The following is a 17675-nucleotide window of genomic DNA, read 5'->3' as shown; positions in this document are numbered from 1 at the left end:
GAACAGATTTCTGTTTTAAAAAGACTTTCGGTTTTTGTACCTCCATACCACGATTATGCATAAAAGGTCACCCGCCCAGTTTTTAGATACAAAAATTACTATTAAGATTTGTGGGCGCAGATCTGAGCATCTAACCTTCCCCCTTAAAAACTCCATGCTCAGCTATATATTTCTATAGATGCCCCTTGATCAACCGACAGGCGGCATGCTCACCGTGTTTCACTGCTACTTAACAAGATTCACAAATGACAAACCAGGCAGGAGCTGCCAGATCACGGTCCAGCTGCACATAAAGAAAGGGACTGCTTCTATAGGGAGTTCCCATACCCCGCGTTGTATTAAATTTCTGTCTGTATGCTGCCAGGCCTATGCTCAGTGAATCTGACATTAACAAGAAATAGATTTCCAAACAATCTAGCCTAATGAATTTTGAATATTATTATGATTAATGCCAAGGCAGTTGAACTGATTATCCAGCATCCAGAAGTTAAGTAATGGAGCCTTATCTAAATCATGTATAGTCGTCAGTCAGGAATGGCTCTGGCTGCAGACAAAGATGGAGCATTATTGGTTACCCAGGGGGGAGTCACTGTCAGGACAGAGAGAGAGGGACAACGGAAGGGGGGATTATGAGATTCCAATCTGAAAGCATTTTAGCATAGAGTGATCGCACGTGCAAGTGCTTTATTGGTCCTATTTCCTAAGCTGCATTTCTCAGGCCATTTTGAGACTTTGCTTTTATGTCGCCAGGTTAAGATTTATTGGGCAAATCTTCTTCCTACTTTCCGAAGCCAGAAACTGAGCTGATTTTAATTCTCTGCATCGCCAAAAGAGCAGAATCCTGATGGACGTGTTTCTTGCATCATGATGGTTTAACTTAGCCTCTATCTGATTAGCTTTTGAGCTATTAAACACTTCTTGTAGTATTACCAGCTCACTGCAAAATGATAATGCAGATCAGTCATGGACAATTTCTGTTGGCACATGCAGTCTTTGCAGACTACAGATCCCCTTTGAAGTTGGAACCGGCCGACAGCTGTGCTGTTTCATGGGTATTGGATGTCTCCGAGCAGGCCTGTCCTAAAAAAGTGGAGACAAATTTGTAAATCCATACAGTGCCTGACAAACTATCTGATGGCTGTAGTCTGAATAGGTTTAGGGGCCTTCCCAGCCTCTTGTCTGGGCAGTGACGAGAAGAAAGGTGGCTTAGTTGGTAGCTTTTGAACAGCCCAGATGTGGTGTCCATGTTGTGGCTGTGGTGCAGAAGACCACAGAGGCCACCACCTGCATGCACCCTCTGCACAGCTGCCCAGTGCCAACCCACAGCCAAGCAGTGGGACTCCTGGGAAGCCACTGGGTCTCCCACCAGTGAATCCTTCCCCAGTGCTACCACTTTCCTCCGCTGCCTGAGATCCTAGTGTGGGGTCTTGTCGTTCTGGGCCACAAAAAGCTTTCAATAGGTGGCCCAGGGGATCAGGAGGCTGGTCACCTCTCCTTCACCTGGGAAGGCTCTAGCAGCAACTGTTAGGACAGGGGTTTAGGACCTGCTGGGACCTGGTGGTGGCCTCGCTGACCTCTTTACTCGGTGCTTTGCAAACTACAGCTGCTCTGCTCCCACGTCTCCCCAGCTGAATGAGGCATGGCTGGGGTTTCTCACAGTTTGTGTCCTGGTGTTGGAGAGCATGGCTTTTAGAGCATTTACTTACATGAAAATGAGAAACTGGCCTTTGTTCCTCTGCAGGCTGGTTGTGCAGCCCTTTCCTAGCAGCAGGTTCTGCTGCTTTGAGCTCTGGGAAGAAAAGAGGAGGGGTGAACCGTCGTAAGGAGCACACCAAATAGATTATTGGCAAACATAATTAAAAATATATGTGCGATTACTCCTCTGTTTCCCTTTTCTTAACCATCCCCTGCATTACCTCTGGCATTTTTAGATGTCAGATAATATAACTGAGAGGACTCTTGGGTACAGGCAGCTCTTAGAGCAGCAGTGATTTATCTCAGGCCGTTTTGAGGTAGCAGAATTTACCTCTAGCTACAGCCACCCCTCCATGTCTGCCCCCTCTCATTTGCATAAGTAATTGGCAGCTTGTTAATGGCTCATTAGGAATGCTGAAAACCGTGGGATTAAAACACACTCAGTGGAGCAGAGATGAGGGGAAGGGGGAGAAAGGCCGCTGTCCCTGCTTGCAAATTACACTGCTTGATTCAATGTGATTCAGAATTACAGGTCATAAAGCAACTAGATTGTTAAATGAAGTAAGGAAAAACAATGTCAATGGCAGGCTTTATTTTTAGACTCATGTTTAAACACACTATGTGCATCTGGGGGGAACAAACAGTCCCTTACCAAACAGTCCTAATGACAGCAGGAAGGTCTCACCCCCCTCTCAGTTTCACATTAATCCTACTGGTCAGTCTTTCCAGCTCCTGAGCAAGTCCATCTGGCTCCTTACATCACCTCACGACAGGCACATTTGGTTCCTTTCCCCATGCTCTCTCTGGGTAAGTCCAACCCTCTCCCCTCTGGCTGCAGGTGACCTGCGTCTCCCCGGTTTTGGGCCAGGCTGGGACACCCAGCACAGCTACAGGCAAGTAGGAGAAACAGCTGCAGGTTCCTTTGTGTGTTGTGTAAATCTCCAAAACCCCTCTGTGATCCCTTGCAAATTGCTGTGAGATGTCTTCAGTCACTGGCATGCAGGGGAGCAGCAAGTCGTATGCTGCAGCACTGCCAGAGCCTGCAACGGAGGACATGGTTAGGTGCAGGGAGTGAGGATTAGGAGAGGATCAGATCTGCCATTCCCAGAAAGTGGAGTAGACACATGCGGAGTGCTGCATGGCAAGGACACAAGAAGTCAAAAGTGAGTCAAAATGTTTGGCAGAAGCTTCTTGGGTTTTGTTGACTGGTTTTACGCTCACGTTCAGCACCGGCTATGACAGCAGGGACAGCAAAGGCACAAGACCTGAAGGCAAGGACAGGGCTGCGCTGAGGGTGTGCAGTGACAGCTTTTGAATCACTTAAAAGAGGCTCAGCCTGGGGGTGGTACGGCCATAACACATGATGCCTTTCAGTCAGGGGAACACCTTGGGGATTTTTTTGAGGCCAGAGTAATTCTGGCAATGGTGCAGTCTCAGATATAGCTAGCACCCTTCTTTCTGGATAAGCTGAAAGGAAATTACAGATGAAGTACTTGGGAATCGCATGCAGTCACAACTTGCACTTACATTCAGCTACCTCTGATGTAAACTACTTGGGTACTTAAGAGCCTAGTAAGGTGACAGTTAAAACTATGAAGTGTGGGACAGCTAATATTCAGCAAAGCTCAGCTCTGTCTGGCATGTCAGAGTTAGGCCCTCTGCTTTGCAAAAGGTGCCCAGGAATCTGTCAGGACTCGCACAGGCGAAATACTGGCACATCTGATAAAGAAATGTCTCTCAGTGCTGCTGGATCCAGCACTGAAGGCAGGGAAGGTGTGTCTCCTCCTGGACATCCAGCCATGAGCATGTACTGCCTTTTGCCTCGCCCCTGAGAAGCCACCTTCGCATGCCCCAACCTGATCTGACAAACTTCGACTCACAAAGGCGTGCTCTACAGCGGTTTTGTTTGTTGTTTGTTTTTCTCCAAGAGCTCAACTTAGCCAAACAGAGAAGCTTTTCCTGCTTCTTGCTTGCGTTGCTTTTTTTTTTTGTCCTTGTGTCCTCTCGGGTGACCCAACCACCTGTGGCTCTTATTCATACAAAGCTGTCCAGAACTGCTGAATAACAAATCCTGCCCGCACCAGGAATTAATGTGTCCTGATGGGGACATACATCTGGCTGCTGAGGGAAGGTTCCGAGCTAAGTATCTTCCAGGGATCACCCAGCTCCTAGAGCTGAGGTCTAAAGGACATATGTTCTGGTGCAGCCCAGCCTGGGATGACAGCCAGGTCTGCAATTAAAGAAGATCCCAGGTCATCCCTACCTATGGCAGCAGGAACAGAGACAGCAATCAGAGAACGTGTGTCTTATCAGTAGGTTCTGTGGATTGAGTGTTGAGTGGATTTTCCTGGAGAGAAATGGTGCCAAGGTCTCCACTACTGCTATGTGATTCTGTACAAACTCAAACGTCTCAGCTTCCTGCACATAAAAAGGAAGTGCAACTAATGCTGCGCTATATGAAGACATCTACGGTGGTTCTTGTGACTTTCCCAAGGCAGGAGCAGGAGCAGAGCCTCCCTGAAGTATGCCAGGAACAGGAAGAAAGCTGTCAAATGACCTTGGAAAGCAAATGTCAAATGACCAAGGAAAACAAAAGCACTGATTTATTTTTTATTTTATTTCAAAGTTGGGAAGGAAACTGCATAAAAAGGAAAATAAAACACAGCCTTAGAGTATGCCAGAGACCAAATTTTGTTCTTTGCTGAACATGAAGCAACCTTCAGCTGTGAGCAGGGATGGCTCAGTAGCTCCGCTCTGAATGCTACTTTGGGCTACAGCCCCGGAGCTAGTATGTGAGCTGGGAGGGCTGCCGACCAAGAGCTGCCTTTAACATGTTAGGATCTGGATTCCCACCAGTCCAAAGTTCTCATGAGGGTTTTTCAACCCTACTCTGGTTTTGATTTCCATGGTATCTCTGTTAGTGGCCCAAACTGTGCCCAAACACAGTCTTTGCTGAACACTGCTACTCCACTACCTGCTGCTGTACTGTCGAACTCATTGGGGATAACATGTCATCTTTTCCCTTCCTAATCAGCTGGATGTCATTCAGAAAGCTGGGACAAGGAGAATTTTTTTCCCCAGACACCAGTTTTCCTTGGTAGCAGACAAACCTCGAGACTTATAATGCTACTTGTACATAGCATTTATATAGCTTTACATCGTCAAAGTGCTGTACTAGCATTAAGTAATTATCTCTCTCCCTAATGGCCATTAATGTTGGCCTTTCAGGAACCTCCCCCAGCTCCCCGAGGTTCATATCTAATACAGCAGTAAGATGCTCAAAGGGAGTGGCTGGTTATCTTGCAAGTCTACAGGCTTGGATATGTAATGAGGCTTCAGAGCAGAGGCCAGGTGCCCTGGAGTATCAGAAGCATGTGGCTGTAGACCAGGTCGTGCACTTGGGAGTATCCATTAGAAAGGGATGAAAACGAGTAGGTGATACTGCCATCTTGAAATGGAGTCAGAAGAAGGAAGCTTTGGCCACTCAGAGGATACGCACTGATTGCTCTATTTATTACCAGGATAGTACTGCAAACTGAAAGAGCAAAGCAGTGGGAATAGCATGTCAATGCTGGGCACGGGGACTTGAGAAAGTTAGAGAGCTAAAAATGTCAAGCAAAGCTAGATAGCCATGGCAATGGGATGAAGTGGCCAGTCTGCAGGTCTATGAAGCATTAAAATAACAAGGAGAAAGGACGAGCTTGGCAGCAGCATAGGATTTAAAGGGAGGAACAGAAGAGGATTTACCTGCCTTATTTGCTTGAAAGCAAATCCCTTTTCCAGGTTGTGGAGTGTCTCCAGGGGAGAAGTTGCAGTGCAACTGTTTGAGGACATATCACCCTTAGGGGCTTTTAGAAGATGAACCTGCGTGATGGCTGGGCTCCCCCATCCCTGGCTCCCAAGGGGAATGGAGGAAAGTGGGGTGGGAAGATGACATGACTGTTTTAGAAAAGACTCAGAAGTAGCATGCTCCTGACAAGCATCAGTCCATCGCTTATTTCTGAAACCTGCCAGGCCCAGCTCTGAGCAAACAGGGGCTTGACTGAAGCAAACTTTCACCTTCTCTCTAAAGACACAACAACGATTCTTTCCAGAGCCAAGGCCATGCCATGTAAACTGGCTTTGCAAAAGAAAAGAACATCTTTTTTTTTTTTTTTTTTAGCCTGATTTAATAGCATCATTTTGCTTTTAAGCTTTTGGCAGTGTCTGGTCCTGTAAAAGAAGTATATAGCGGTTGGAATCACGTGCAAGTCTACGCTGGCATAACACAGATCACAGCCACTACATGTTATGCAAAGGATTTCTGTCAGCCTGGACACACTCTGCTTCCTATGCCATCAGTAGCACAACCCCTCTATGCTCAGCTCTAAATAATTTTGCTACATCAGCAAATAACAGGGTATGGCTGACTGCAGACCAGGAAGACTTGACTTAGTGTTCACTTACTATACAGCTTCAGAGCAGGGTCTTTCCCTGCCTTCCTGCATCTGTTCTCTCATCTGTTAAATGGGAATTTTAATCCTAATCAGTTTGCAAGGGGAGCAGTATGAGATAGTCAAAGGAGATGCTTTAAAATGTAATAGTGAGCCTTGTATGCTAAGCTAGACATTGGAGTGATTTTATGGTACAGTTTAATTGATGCCTGTTCTGCTTATAGCTAGCTAGTAAGTGCAAGACTTAACACTTCCTCTCAAAAATGTGGCACCTTGTTTGAGATGCAAAGAATACCTCTGCAAAGAATACCTCCTTATCTATGGGCATAGCTGAGCCATATTTTGGGATCCACACACTTCTGGGCGTTGCTTGAGGTTTTTTTCCCCCAAAATTATTTTGATTATTAATTAATTATTACTGGATTAATTTTTTGTAAAAGATATGTCTCACATGAGATGCAGGGCTGAGAGGAATGCTTTGGCAGTCCCTGGACTCTACCGTACAAGCTAAGCCAAGACTGTGTTGTTACGTTCTTGGGACAACCGTTGACTGTGTATGTCACTTGACTGGCAGTTCTTCACCAGGATGTGTCTAGAGGAGACCAAAGACCTTGACTTTATTTTAGCTTATTAGAACTGAGATGGACTACTGGCTTCTCTGTTCTGCTTTCAGGTCCAGAGTCTCAAGTGGTGTAAATCAGGGTCCTCCCATTCAAGCAAAACTGCTGTAGTGTTTGCACTGTTTGTATACAGTACTGACCCGGTTCATAGATTCTGAGCTGCCCTAAGACCTGTTCAAAAGGGAGTTAAGTGTGCTCAGTATGGTGTACTACCTGTAATCTCAAATGATCCTGCAAGATTCAGGATATTGCAAATGTAGAGAGCTTTGCAATGAGTAATCATTTTGAGATTGCTGGAAAACTGAAGAGTTAGTGCTACTCAAAGGAGAAAAAAATAAGCATTAGCACAAAACAGTTTTTGCAACAATCAAGGTTGATGTATGTCCTGTTCTGTCAATAACATTTCCTCAGAGCCCTTCACAAGAAAGGAAAGCAACTTGTAAAAGCTGGGAATGCAGGAAAGAGCTAAAATTGCAGCCAAGGTTTCAAAGGAACAAACAAAGAAAAGCATATTTCCATTTCCATTATGGGAGAACATTCTTGGGAGTTCAGAGCAGCAAGCTGAGAACACGCCAGCCAAGCCATTTCTAAATAGGAGGTGTGGAGCTGCAATGAGCTTTTTATCTTCATGCATCGCAGTTCTGAGCACCTCTGCACTTAGGAAAGATGGATGTTCCCGAGGCCTTTAAAATCCCTTCTCTTTTTTGTAGGAAGAGGCTGTTTCAGAGTTAGAAAAAGGGATGGTTTGCAGATCTCTGAGTACAGCACTGCAAGCCCGGGTCCAAATTCTGTCAAACCCCAGAGAAGTTTGACTCGCACTCTCCATGCAGAAAGCCTGCTAAGCATCATACCCATTTCACACCCTGTCCCAACACACATCCCCAGCACTGTCCCTCTTGCTTGCAAGCACTGCAGAGTGTCTCTGTACTGACCCTTCCCCATGCTAGTTCTGCTTTAATCAGGCAAAGAAACCTGTGGCAGCTTGGGAAAGCTGGCAGCTCGGAGGAGAGCTTTTGTTTGTACAAGAAAAGTTTTCATCCAAGCAAGCACAACAATCTCATTATTTTGAAAAGCCATTCATGTGCTGGAAACCTAGATACCAGATACCTTCTCCCCTGATCTGTCATAGGACCAGAGAGATTTCTGCCTGTTTGCTTCAGTTGCAGTGCTACAAAATTATTAGCACTTTCTTTTTTGGTGTCCATAATGAGACAAGCAGTCTTCCAAGCAGCACCAGAAAAGCACTCTTTGTCATCACCGCTAAAACCTCAGACACTTTACCCTCAGCAGAAGCGAGTGCTGGAGACTTGCAGCCATACTGCTTCCAGCACCGGCTGGTCTTATCAATTAGCTATTTCCCCACAGATGGTGCTTCTTATGTAGAAGGACAGAACAGAGGAAAACTTGTCCTGCTCAGAGACACTTGTTTAGAAATCTCTAGCGAATCTGAAGGTTAATCCATCTGCTTTCAAACTGTTTGCATGTATCCTGCAAACCTGCTGTATACCTGCTGGATTCACGTGCCCTAGAAAAGCGTAGACCCTGACTGAGAAAGCACCTTTCCCTGGCTTGGCATACCCCAATGGGACTTCGCCCATGGGCTGTTCCATTTCCAAACTCTCCAAAGGGGCTGGCTTTCCTGCCTCCATTAAATGCTGGGCATATCCCTGCCTGTAAGAGCCTGTTCTTTACAAACAGACCGCCTTTTTGCAGTGCGGTCCTGCAGTCATTTACATATTCAAAGCACTCTTTCAAAAGGCCTGTAGCACAGTTTTATGAGCACAAAATCTTCCATGCAATTAGGTGATGTGCAGATGCCTGTGCATGGCTTTTAGAAAACCTTACCGAAGAGGGACAAACCTCACGCTGGATTTCTGGTGGGTGCCTCAGAGCACTGAGGCCCTGCAAAACTCAGATCAATACTTTGCTGAACGCTGTTTCTTGCCTTGCCTCCTGGTTCATCAGACTGTAGGGCTGGAGCATGCTTTTGGCATTTTGTCATTTGATTTCTTTACAAGCCCATTTTGGGAGGAGAGGACATCATTTATCTTGATACATTTCACTCCCTGTCCATCATGTTAACCAGGTGGGATTGGTGGGTAAGCCCATGGGCGGTCGGGGAGGCAGTAGCCAGCCCAGCTTTTCTGAACAGCTCCTTGTTGTTGTAGCTTACAGGGAGGCCCCGAGTTTGTCCACATCGCGGCAGGGCTGACCCCTTCCTCAGGGCTCTCATCACGCAGATTTCCTTGTGCCTTTGCCCTCACCCAGGTTGGAGGACACACCATGCTGCCTATCCGCTGGATGCCTCCGGAGAGCATCATGTACAGGAAGTTCACAACAGAGAGTGACGTCTGGAGCTTCGGGGTGATCCTCTGGGAGATCTTCACGTATGGGAAGCAGCCGTGGTTTCAGCTCTCAAACACAGAGGTACAACAGTGCTGAGACACCTCAGCTGGAAACTGTACTTTTTACCATCTCTCCTTTCCAGATTGCTTGCAAAGAAGTTCGTACATAGATGGTCCCCTCCCTGGCACTCCCGTGGCTTCATCGTGGGAGAATTGTCGTTATCTCCATTTAAGAGCTGGGGAAACTGAGGCATGCAGGAATCAAAGGGCCAAAGCCATATACCAGCTCATCCTCAGTCTCTCCCTTCTAAGTTCCTGATGTACCTCCGTAACGGCCACATCTGATAAACTCTTGGGGTGCTGCCAGAACTGAGGATACCCAAATTACTGCTGGGATCTAAATTATTGTCATGCCCTGCATTTCCTCTGCTCTCTTTCTCCTTACTTTATAGCTGAGACTCTTACTGCAGTCTTCAGTTTATGAGAAAGTGTTTGAAGCCTGTTATATAGCATGTGGCACATTTCTGTGGGGCTTTTTCCCATAGGGATATCTATTATATGGTGTGCCCCGGTTCATTGAGGGTGGGACCCAAGGAGCTGGTTCGTCCTTGTTATTTCTTTGAATAGCAAAAGTTGCAGCCCATCAGTATCGGGTTGTACTGTAAAAATGTGGAGGGAAGGCTGGCTGGGATTAGCAGAGTGTCAGAGCTGAGGTTTGAGGCACATCAGCAGAAATGCATTGGAAGATTTTTGCTCAGAATAGCAGGGGGTATTATAGAACAGGAACAAGATGCATTGACATAGCAGTGTGTGAGAACCTCGCACATTTTTATCCTACTGTGTATCTAATGGATTTCAGAAATTTCACCTTTTGTAATGAGAAATGTGCATTTTCTGCTTTCTGGATACAGATCCCTTAATTAAGTGAGTTGCAGAGATGGCAAATCCAAGGTGTTGCTTTACAGCTCTAATACTTGCCCATTCGTGTGCTCAGTGGGGCCTGACTGTATATCCCAAAGTAGCACACGCAAACATTTTAGAGACACAAACAATGGAATCGACAGCGACAGAAGTTATTTGTCATGCTATTTAATGAGCTGCTCTGGCATTTCCCTGGGAGGGTAAATACAAACACACACAAATGAGCACATGTAGCTTGTACATGGGTGATAGGCACCCTGGAATATGACAGCTCAGCTGCCCCCGTGCTTTCTGCCTCAGTTTCCTTTGCGGGGCAGTAGGACTGAGAATAGTCACACCTAACCTTGAGGGAGGAGGGCTGGCTAAAATCTGCGCAGATACAGCTGTATTGGCTTTTCTACCATCCGTAGAAAACTCTTATCCTTTCCTTTCTTATTGCTGTATCCACTTCTTTCTGAGAGCTGAAGACTTCCACCCCAGACCGCACCGTCCTGGTGGGAGGGAGCAACATTAGCTCCCATCTGGCTCGTTTTTCACAATTTGTGGAGAGGTGGGCAGAACCTGGGTGGTTGCAGGGGACTGACACCTCCACCAGCTCCTGGATGTTGAGGTGTCAGAGCGAGTCTCAGCGGCAGCCTGGCCGCAGCTGCAGAGCCCCGTGGAGAGGCAGGTTAAATGAGTCTGTGCCAGGCTCCAGGCTGCCACGAGCGGACTGTGAGCAATCGCCAGGCTGGCCGAGCACTGCCATTATTGGGTGTGGGCATTAGCAAGGCTGGGATGCTCTCTCCCTCCTGTGGCATCCACGTGGCCTCATACCCCTAGAGCATTTTTAGCAGTTTGTTCAAGGCTGGAAGAGACCTTGCCTGAGCAGAGGGATGAGGCAGGGCACCACCTCATCTGAAAGCCTCAGCCAGTCCATTAACTTCTGTCTCTGCCCTTCCTTTGTCCTGGAGAGAAAAGGCCCAACACAGGGCTCCTGTGCATGTCCAGGATGTCATGTCAGAAACCATAACTCACCTTCTCCCACAGGTCACCGCTGCCAACAGCTTTATGGCGATGCAGGCTTCTCTGCATGCTGTGTCTTCCTCCCCCAGCTTTCAGCAGGTCCTAATCTCTCCCCTCTGTATTTATACGCAAACAGCAAAGCGATAAGTATCCATTGAGCTGTGTGGCAGGCCCATTACTATTCATAAATGATAAATTCCAAACACACCTTGCTGGGTGGCTTCACTCAACACACTGCTTGGGATCTGTGCTTATCTGCAGAGCGCGGCAGGTCACTCACACACTGCAATGCTGGGACTCATCAACTCCAACCAAGGAGGCCAGATGGTAATAGCAGCTCTCTGGCAAATCATACCCCCCTTCCCTTTGCATCCATTCCTCCGGTGAGCAAAACACAGACACTTAGGGGAGCCTTTTCCAATGGCATCCCTCTAAAGGACTTCAATGCTGTCCAAGAGCTCACATTTCTCTCATTAGCAGCACCAACCTTACCCAGAACAGAGTGTTAGCACTGCAAATTTTTTTTCTCCATCGCAGATGTGATTGGAGATGAAATTTCATTCTTTCGGCTGCTTTTCTATGTCAAAATGAGGCAAATCTGCACTTGAAGATGGAGGTAGGAAAAGACGATCTGAACTCACCCTTGTAGAACCCTCCTGGGCTTTGCAATGGAAAGAGCTCTTGATTTTCAGGGAAGAAAAATATCATTTCAGCTGTGCAAAACATTACTTTAGTTTGGGGATTTTAAGGCTTTTTTTTTCCTTCTTCAATTAGCAGGAAAAACTGACATCATAAATTAAAACTTCATTTCATTTGCGTGTGACCTCCTGTTCGGAGAGTGCATTGAGGTAGTTAGGTGTCAAATGGGGAAGGTTTTTGGGAACTGCAAGGCTGCAGCTGGAGACAAACTTTTCACTGTAAAATTATCATTAACAACACACAAACAGGTGAGCGCTGAGGACCTGCAGACCTCTTGGCTTCTCAGTGTTCCCATTCACTAAATGGTACCACGCCAGCCAAGAAGTAGCTGGGACAGGACATCCTCCAGGATCTGCCCAACTGGTGCTCAATGTCTCTTTTCTTTCTTTCTTTCTTTCTTTCTTTCAGGTCATTGAGTGCATTACCCAAGGCCGAGTTCTGGAAAGGCCTCGAGTCTGCCCCAAGGAGGTTTACGACATCATGTTGGGCTGCTGGCAGAGAGAACCTCAGCAACGGCTCAACATCAAGGAGATCTACAAGATCCTTCATGCTCTGGGCAAGGCCACACCAATCTACCTGGACATCCTTGGCTAGCAGTGGCCACTTGTCGGAAGTCCCTGCTCCTTCATTCCGCCCTTCCTTCCCTCTCCCCCTCCCAAGTCCTTTGCCCCTCAGCTCCCAAGCAAACATCTTCATATAAACTCAAGTGCCTGCTACACATACAACACTGAAAAAAAACAAAACAAAAAGCAAACCAACAAAAATCCCACAAAACAACAACCTGTAAGGCAGTTTGGCTTATATATATTTATAGATATCTCTCTATATAGAACTTCCACACCAATACAGAAAGAAGCTGCTGTTACAGAAAATTATAAGACTTTAAAAAAAAAAAAGAAACAAAAAAAGGGAGAAAAAAGTACTTAAAAAGATATATATAATTAAAAAAAAAAAAAAAGAAAGAAAGGAGAAGGTATCTTTCCCCTGAGCAATGAAGCAGTGCATTGTGACCCTGCTGTGAGTATGGTTCGGGCTGCTGGGCAGGGCTCTAGACTGGCTACGGCAGCGATGCCATCCCAGGTAGGAGCCCTGGGAGGAAAGCCTTGCCCCGGTTGTATGATATGCACTGAATGTGTGAAATCAGTCCTCCCTTTTTGTCCTTGCCTCCCTCCCTCCTTCCCAGCCCGCAGGAGATGGGCGCAAAGCCAGGGCAGTGCCCCTGGATGAACTCTCTTTTACCAACCCCTTCCCTCCCTCCCTCCCTCCAAGTCCTTCCCCATCCCTCTCTGCCTTCCTGCCTTTTTCCTCCCTCCAACATTTCAGGACAATTTTTCTAATTTGCTGATTCTTAAATGTATAGACTCAAGGCTTTTGAACACACAGTCAAAGGATTGTGGCACCTACGGGTAAAACACACACCAGGAACCAGCTGCCCTCCCGCGGACGGCAAGCCGGCCGGACCCAGACCTCCCTCCTGCCCCGCGCCAGAGCTGGGAGAGCAGCGGGACCGAAGTGGCGGTGCGAGGGAGTCGAGAGGGGGTCCTGGAGACCCGGTCCTGAATCATCCCCAACCCATTTCAGTGTGCGAGACAGGAGTGCCGTTCGTCCAGGGCACCCAGCGCAGTCGGCGACTTTGGGAGGAACAACGCTCCGTCCCCACCCCTCCTTTTTCTCCCCACCCTTTACATTTGCTAGTGGCCATGGGGTTGTTCCCCCTCCCTCAGCTGTCTGCACCAGGGCCAAATTGGTCCCTGGTGTAAACCCACAGCAGACAGGGTTGGATCCCTGCTCCCCTCATGGGGGAAAGGCTGCAGTGTGCAGACAGCTGGAGGCTTGCCTGCATCCGGGCTGGGCATGTCTATGGGGTCAGCATATCCCAGCGCTCTTCCTCCCTACCCTCTTCCCTTCCCCATCCCTGCCCCATGCCTCAGTCCAAGCCTCAGGCACAAGCCAGCGGGGGACAGGGAGGGGGACAAGGCTTGTGAGATGGCTGGGAACCTACCAACACCTGCCTGCAGCCCCCTTGCCATTCTCCTCACGTCCCCATCCCCTGAAAGGATTGATGCATCTGCCTTTGAGCTGTTGTGAAATGCAGAGGCTGAAGAATAGCTCCACAGGCAGTCCCAGGAGGAGGGGGGGGAAGGAGGGGAAGGTGCCTTCAGGAGCAGACGGCTCAGCGGATGGCCGCAGAGGCCAGCCTTGCATCTCAATGAGGATAAAGGCCTGACAGGCAGCGACAGGGGGTGGTGGGGACAGCGAGGGAGAGACAGAAGCATCCTCCCTATAGTCCATCTCCCTTGAGCAGGAAATAATCCCGACCTGGGGAAAGGCTAAGTCAGACACTGAATCCCATCCGTCCAGACTGGGCTGAGAATACAAAACCTTTCTGGGTCTTTTTTTCATGTGGCTAATGGAGGATGAGGGGGAATCTCAACTTGGCAGCTGCTCTCAGGAGGCAGGGAGTGGGCACCACAGGCATTATCAAGGCAATTTTGAGAAGGTAACAACCGCTGGCACAAAAATAGCCTGCTCAGATGTGGCGCTTGCCTGGAAGGGAATGCAGATGGGGTAAGAGGAGGTGGAGAAGGGATCTTGGCTCCTTCCCCATGGCCAGATTAGTATTCATGGCCAGGATGCAAGGGGAGATGGGTGACTCTGACTGAGATGTGGTTATGGCCAGCTACTGAAAGGGGAAGATTTTGCATCCCCTCCTCATCCCCCTTGTCTCTTGCCAATCTCTACCTCCCACCCATGTCTCTGGCATGACCTGGCTTATGGTTTCAGACAGGGGCAGGGGACACTGTTACAAGGAGGTTTGTGATGGCAGCAGTGGCTGTGGGTTTATTCTGTGCTTGTGTAAAGGGCAGTGCAAGCTTGGGGTGGGAGATGATGAGTGGCGGTAACCATGTGGGAGTAAGGATGTAACCTTCCTCTGCGTGTTAGAGAGACCTGGGCGAGTGGGACAGGCTCATGCCAATGGAGGCTGGATGGCCTGCCATTGAACAGGCGCCAGCAGATCACAGCATGGACACCAAAGATGGCATGGTCAGGGACAAGGGTGTGGACCAAAGCCAGAAGTCCGCACACAGGAACAGCATACCATGCCACCCCTCAATAGCAGGATCCTGCTCCTTTGGGAGAGGTCATCTAGTTTTCCTCATCTGCCCACTTAGGTCTGCCTTTGGAAGTGAAAAAGATTGGCTGAAAGGTTGCTAGCCCTGGCCTGGCTCACTTTGCATGCAGGCTGCTTTGGCTAAAAGGACTGGAGACTCTGTGCAAGGGGAGAACAAGCAATGGCTGTTAATAGCCCAGTGTCTCCAAAAGAAAATCCTTCCCTGAGGCTGCCTGTCTCTTACCCCAAGTGGCTTCTTGCTCTTGTGGCTCCCAGGCACTGCACCAGATTGTGCAAGGCCACCATTTTGTCTACCCTCTCTCTCGCTCTCATGCTCTCATTTCTCTTTTGGCCAGTGTCGTGGGCCTTTATATTATCAAATCACCTACAGACACTTTGTTCCCATGTTCGATGAGATTCCCCTGTCACCATTCTGCACAGCAGCTACATCCTCCTTTCCTTTCTTCTTTCCTCCTTCCTCTCCTCCCCGGCACCACAACCCTGTCCCTTTTGCCACCTCTTTGTACGGTCACAACAGCGAGGTGAGCTCAGGAGCTGAGCATGACACCGAGCCTTGGTGCTGCATGGTTAGGAATAAGTGGTCTATGAGAGGCCATCTAGGAGATGGGTCCCCAGAAGATGTGAAGTGGCTGAGACCAAGGTTCAGGCTCTCTGACTCCGCCAAGTGCAGTGACTGCCTCGGAAAAAGGTCCTTTTGTCAAAGTTAATTGTGAACAATTGCTCAGACGAGCAGGATAAGCTGCAGTTCTGCGGCACGACGTCTCCCCGGCTGCTGCTGCTGCTTTATGCCCCTTGGCTTGTTGGTGCTGGATGAAGGTTTGTTGGGGGGGAGGAGGAGGTTGTTTTGTGTTCGAAGATGTGATGGAAACTGCTACATCCCTTTTTTGGCATGACAATTTTGGAGGGGAAGGGCTAAAGCAGCTGTGCTGAGTTCCTGATGAACATCCTGAGACCTCATTTCCAGAAGCACCTTCCCTGGACCAGAAGCGGAGCTGCCCATCAGCACTGGTGATGGTGCTCTTCCCTGTAGGAAGAGGGGCTCTGGGGTGGCCCTGCCACCACCCCACTGCGCGTGAGGGGAGGAGGAAGAGCAAGTGTGGGGGGAAAACCGCACCGAGTGCCATAAATCTGAGTGTGGGGACTGTTTGGAGACAAAGAGAAATGAGTTCATGCTCCTTCTCCATTTCCAGGAGAGATACTTATCATTGTCCTGCCTCTACTAAGAGGAGAGAGCTATCCCTGCTGCCTGGGAACGCCAAAAGGTCTCACCCAGGTCTGGGGCAAGCCAGGCCTAATCCCTAGCACGCCCAGGCAGACATTCCCACCACCCAGCCTTTTCCATCTGCAGTTTTCTCAAGGGGCTGGTGAAAGGGAGCTGGGAGGAACAGTGGTCTGAGCACTGCTGAGAAGGGGCCATGGGGTCTTCCCTGTCCCAGCTGCATCCTGCTCCCTAAAAATTAAAATTGTTAGTACCAACTCAGTCACCCAAGAGTGTCACTGAAATGATGCTTTCTTGGAGGTGAAGGTGCTATTTTGGTGCATGGTAGAGATGGCAATCGCATGCCAGGGCTACAAACTGTGGGCAGTAAATGTGGCTCCAGCCTTAGGGGCTCATGAGTGACCTGTCTTGTCTTCTCCAGCGGTTTTTTTTTTCCCTTCCACCCCAGTCTGTCAGGTTGCAAGATGAAAGCTGAAATGTAGCTAAGGGAAGACACGCAATGATCTGCCAGACTGAAAGTCTACCTTGTCTCCCACAAAGCTTGCCCATCTGGTCTTTTTAAATGTCCCTCAATGCATGTATTTTGGGGGTGAAAAAGAGTCTGGGCTGCCTCATTTCAGGCCTGTCCTTGGGTCCACAGGGTGTTGAATTGCAGACAGGTGACTCTGGGAACATGTGCTGCACAGGCAAATGTGAAAAATCTGGAATGCCTTTAAGAGAGGCTGCTTGCTTGAGAGACGTGGTTAGCTTTGAGCTGTCTGCTTGTCCCCAGGAGTGGGTGGAACAAGGTGAGAAAATATGTGGGGAAATAAAAAAGCCAAGGAAAGGGAAAGACTGATTTTAGAAGGCAAGTGAGTAGCTTGGGTTGGGAAATCGAGACTGGTTTCGGGAATGTGGCATAGAATTTTAAGTAGCACAGTGGATACAAGTAAAAAACAAAAGAAAATAGCAACATACTAGAGCTCCAGGAAAAGTTAGCTATAACACTGGGCAAATACTAGTTTAAAAAGGAAACAGAAACCAATAAAAGCAAGGGACCATTTATCCAGGCAGAAAACAAAATTGCTAGGGTTTGTGCTTCTTGTGATTTTTTTTTTTTCTATAAGAAAATGCAACTAAAAGAAGGCCTGAAAAAGTTACCTTTTCTTCAGGGCCACAGACAGAAGTATAATACTACATGAGCTGTTTCCTTTCACGTGAAAGGCTCTTATTTCCCAGAACTCAAATGCATGAGTTTCCTTGATCAGCAGGCATTCATGTGCCAGTCTGCGTGGAGACAGTATTTTGTTCAGCAATGTCATCTTAAGAAGTTTTTTTAAATCTTTCTCATTTCCCCCAGGGAGTGTCTACATCCTTTGCCCAACTGTGTCTCCTAATGGTTAGTGAAAAGGCGATGCAAATAGCTGAATTTTTGGTGCATCGTATGTCCATCTTTGCTTCCTGATCTGGCCAGGAATCAGCTGAACCACTACAGCTGTGGCTCGTATCCCATGTTTTTGTAACAGCTGTAGGTGTGTTCTCTGGTCGTAAGGCAATGGTGAGGATAAGCAAGCTGAATAAATGGGAACCTGGCTGTGATACCGTGCTGTAGTGGCTCCTCTGATA

At 48.1% G+C, this 17675-nt stretch overlaps 1 protein-coding gene across 1 annotated transcript in view; it reads left to right on the top strand.

The window, feature by feature from the left end:
• Nucleotides 1-12312, top strand: part of NTRK3 (neurotrophic tyrosine kinase, receptor, type 3) — a 221217-nt gene extending 208905 nt beyond the window's left edge. Inside the window, 2 exon segments of the mRNA XM_009335182.1 lie at nt 9017-9175; nt 12127-12312. Of these exon segments, the coding sequence (XP_009333457.1) occupies nt 9017-9175; nt 12127-12312 (345 nt within the window).
• The last annotated feature ends 5363 nt before the right edge of the window (nt 12313-17675 follow it).

This window comes from Pygoscelis adeliae, unplaced genomic scaffold (assembly GCF_000699105.1).
Source record: "Pygoscelis adeliae isolate BGI_AS28 unplaced genomic scaffold, ASM69910v1 Scaffold21, whole genome shotgun sequence".
NCBI classification, from domain to species: domain Eukaryota; kingdom Metazoa; phylum Chordata; class Aves; order Sphenisciformes; family Spheniscidae; genus Pygoscelis; species Pygoscelis adeliae.
The sequence above is the reverse complement of the archived record's forward strand: the minus strand, read 5'-3'. Positions and strand labels throughout refer to the sequence as shown.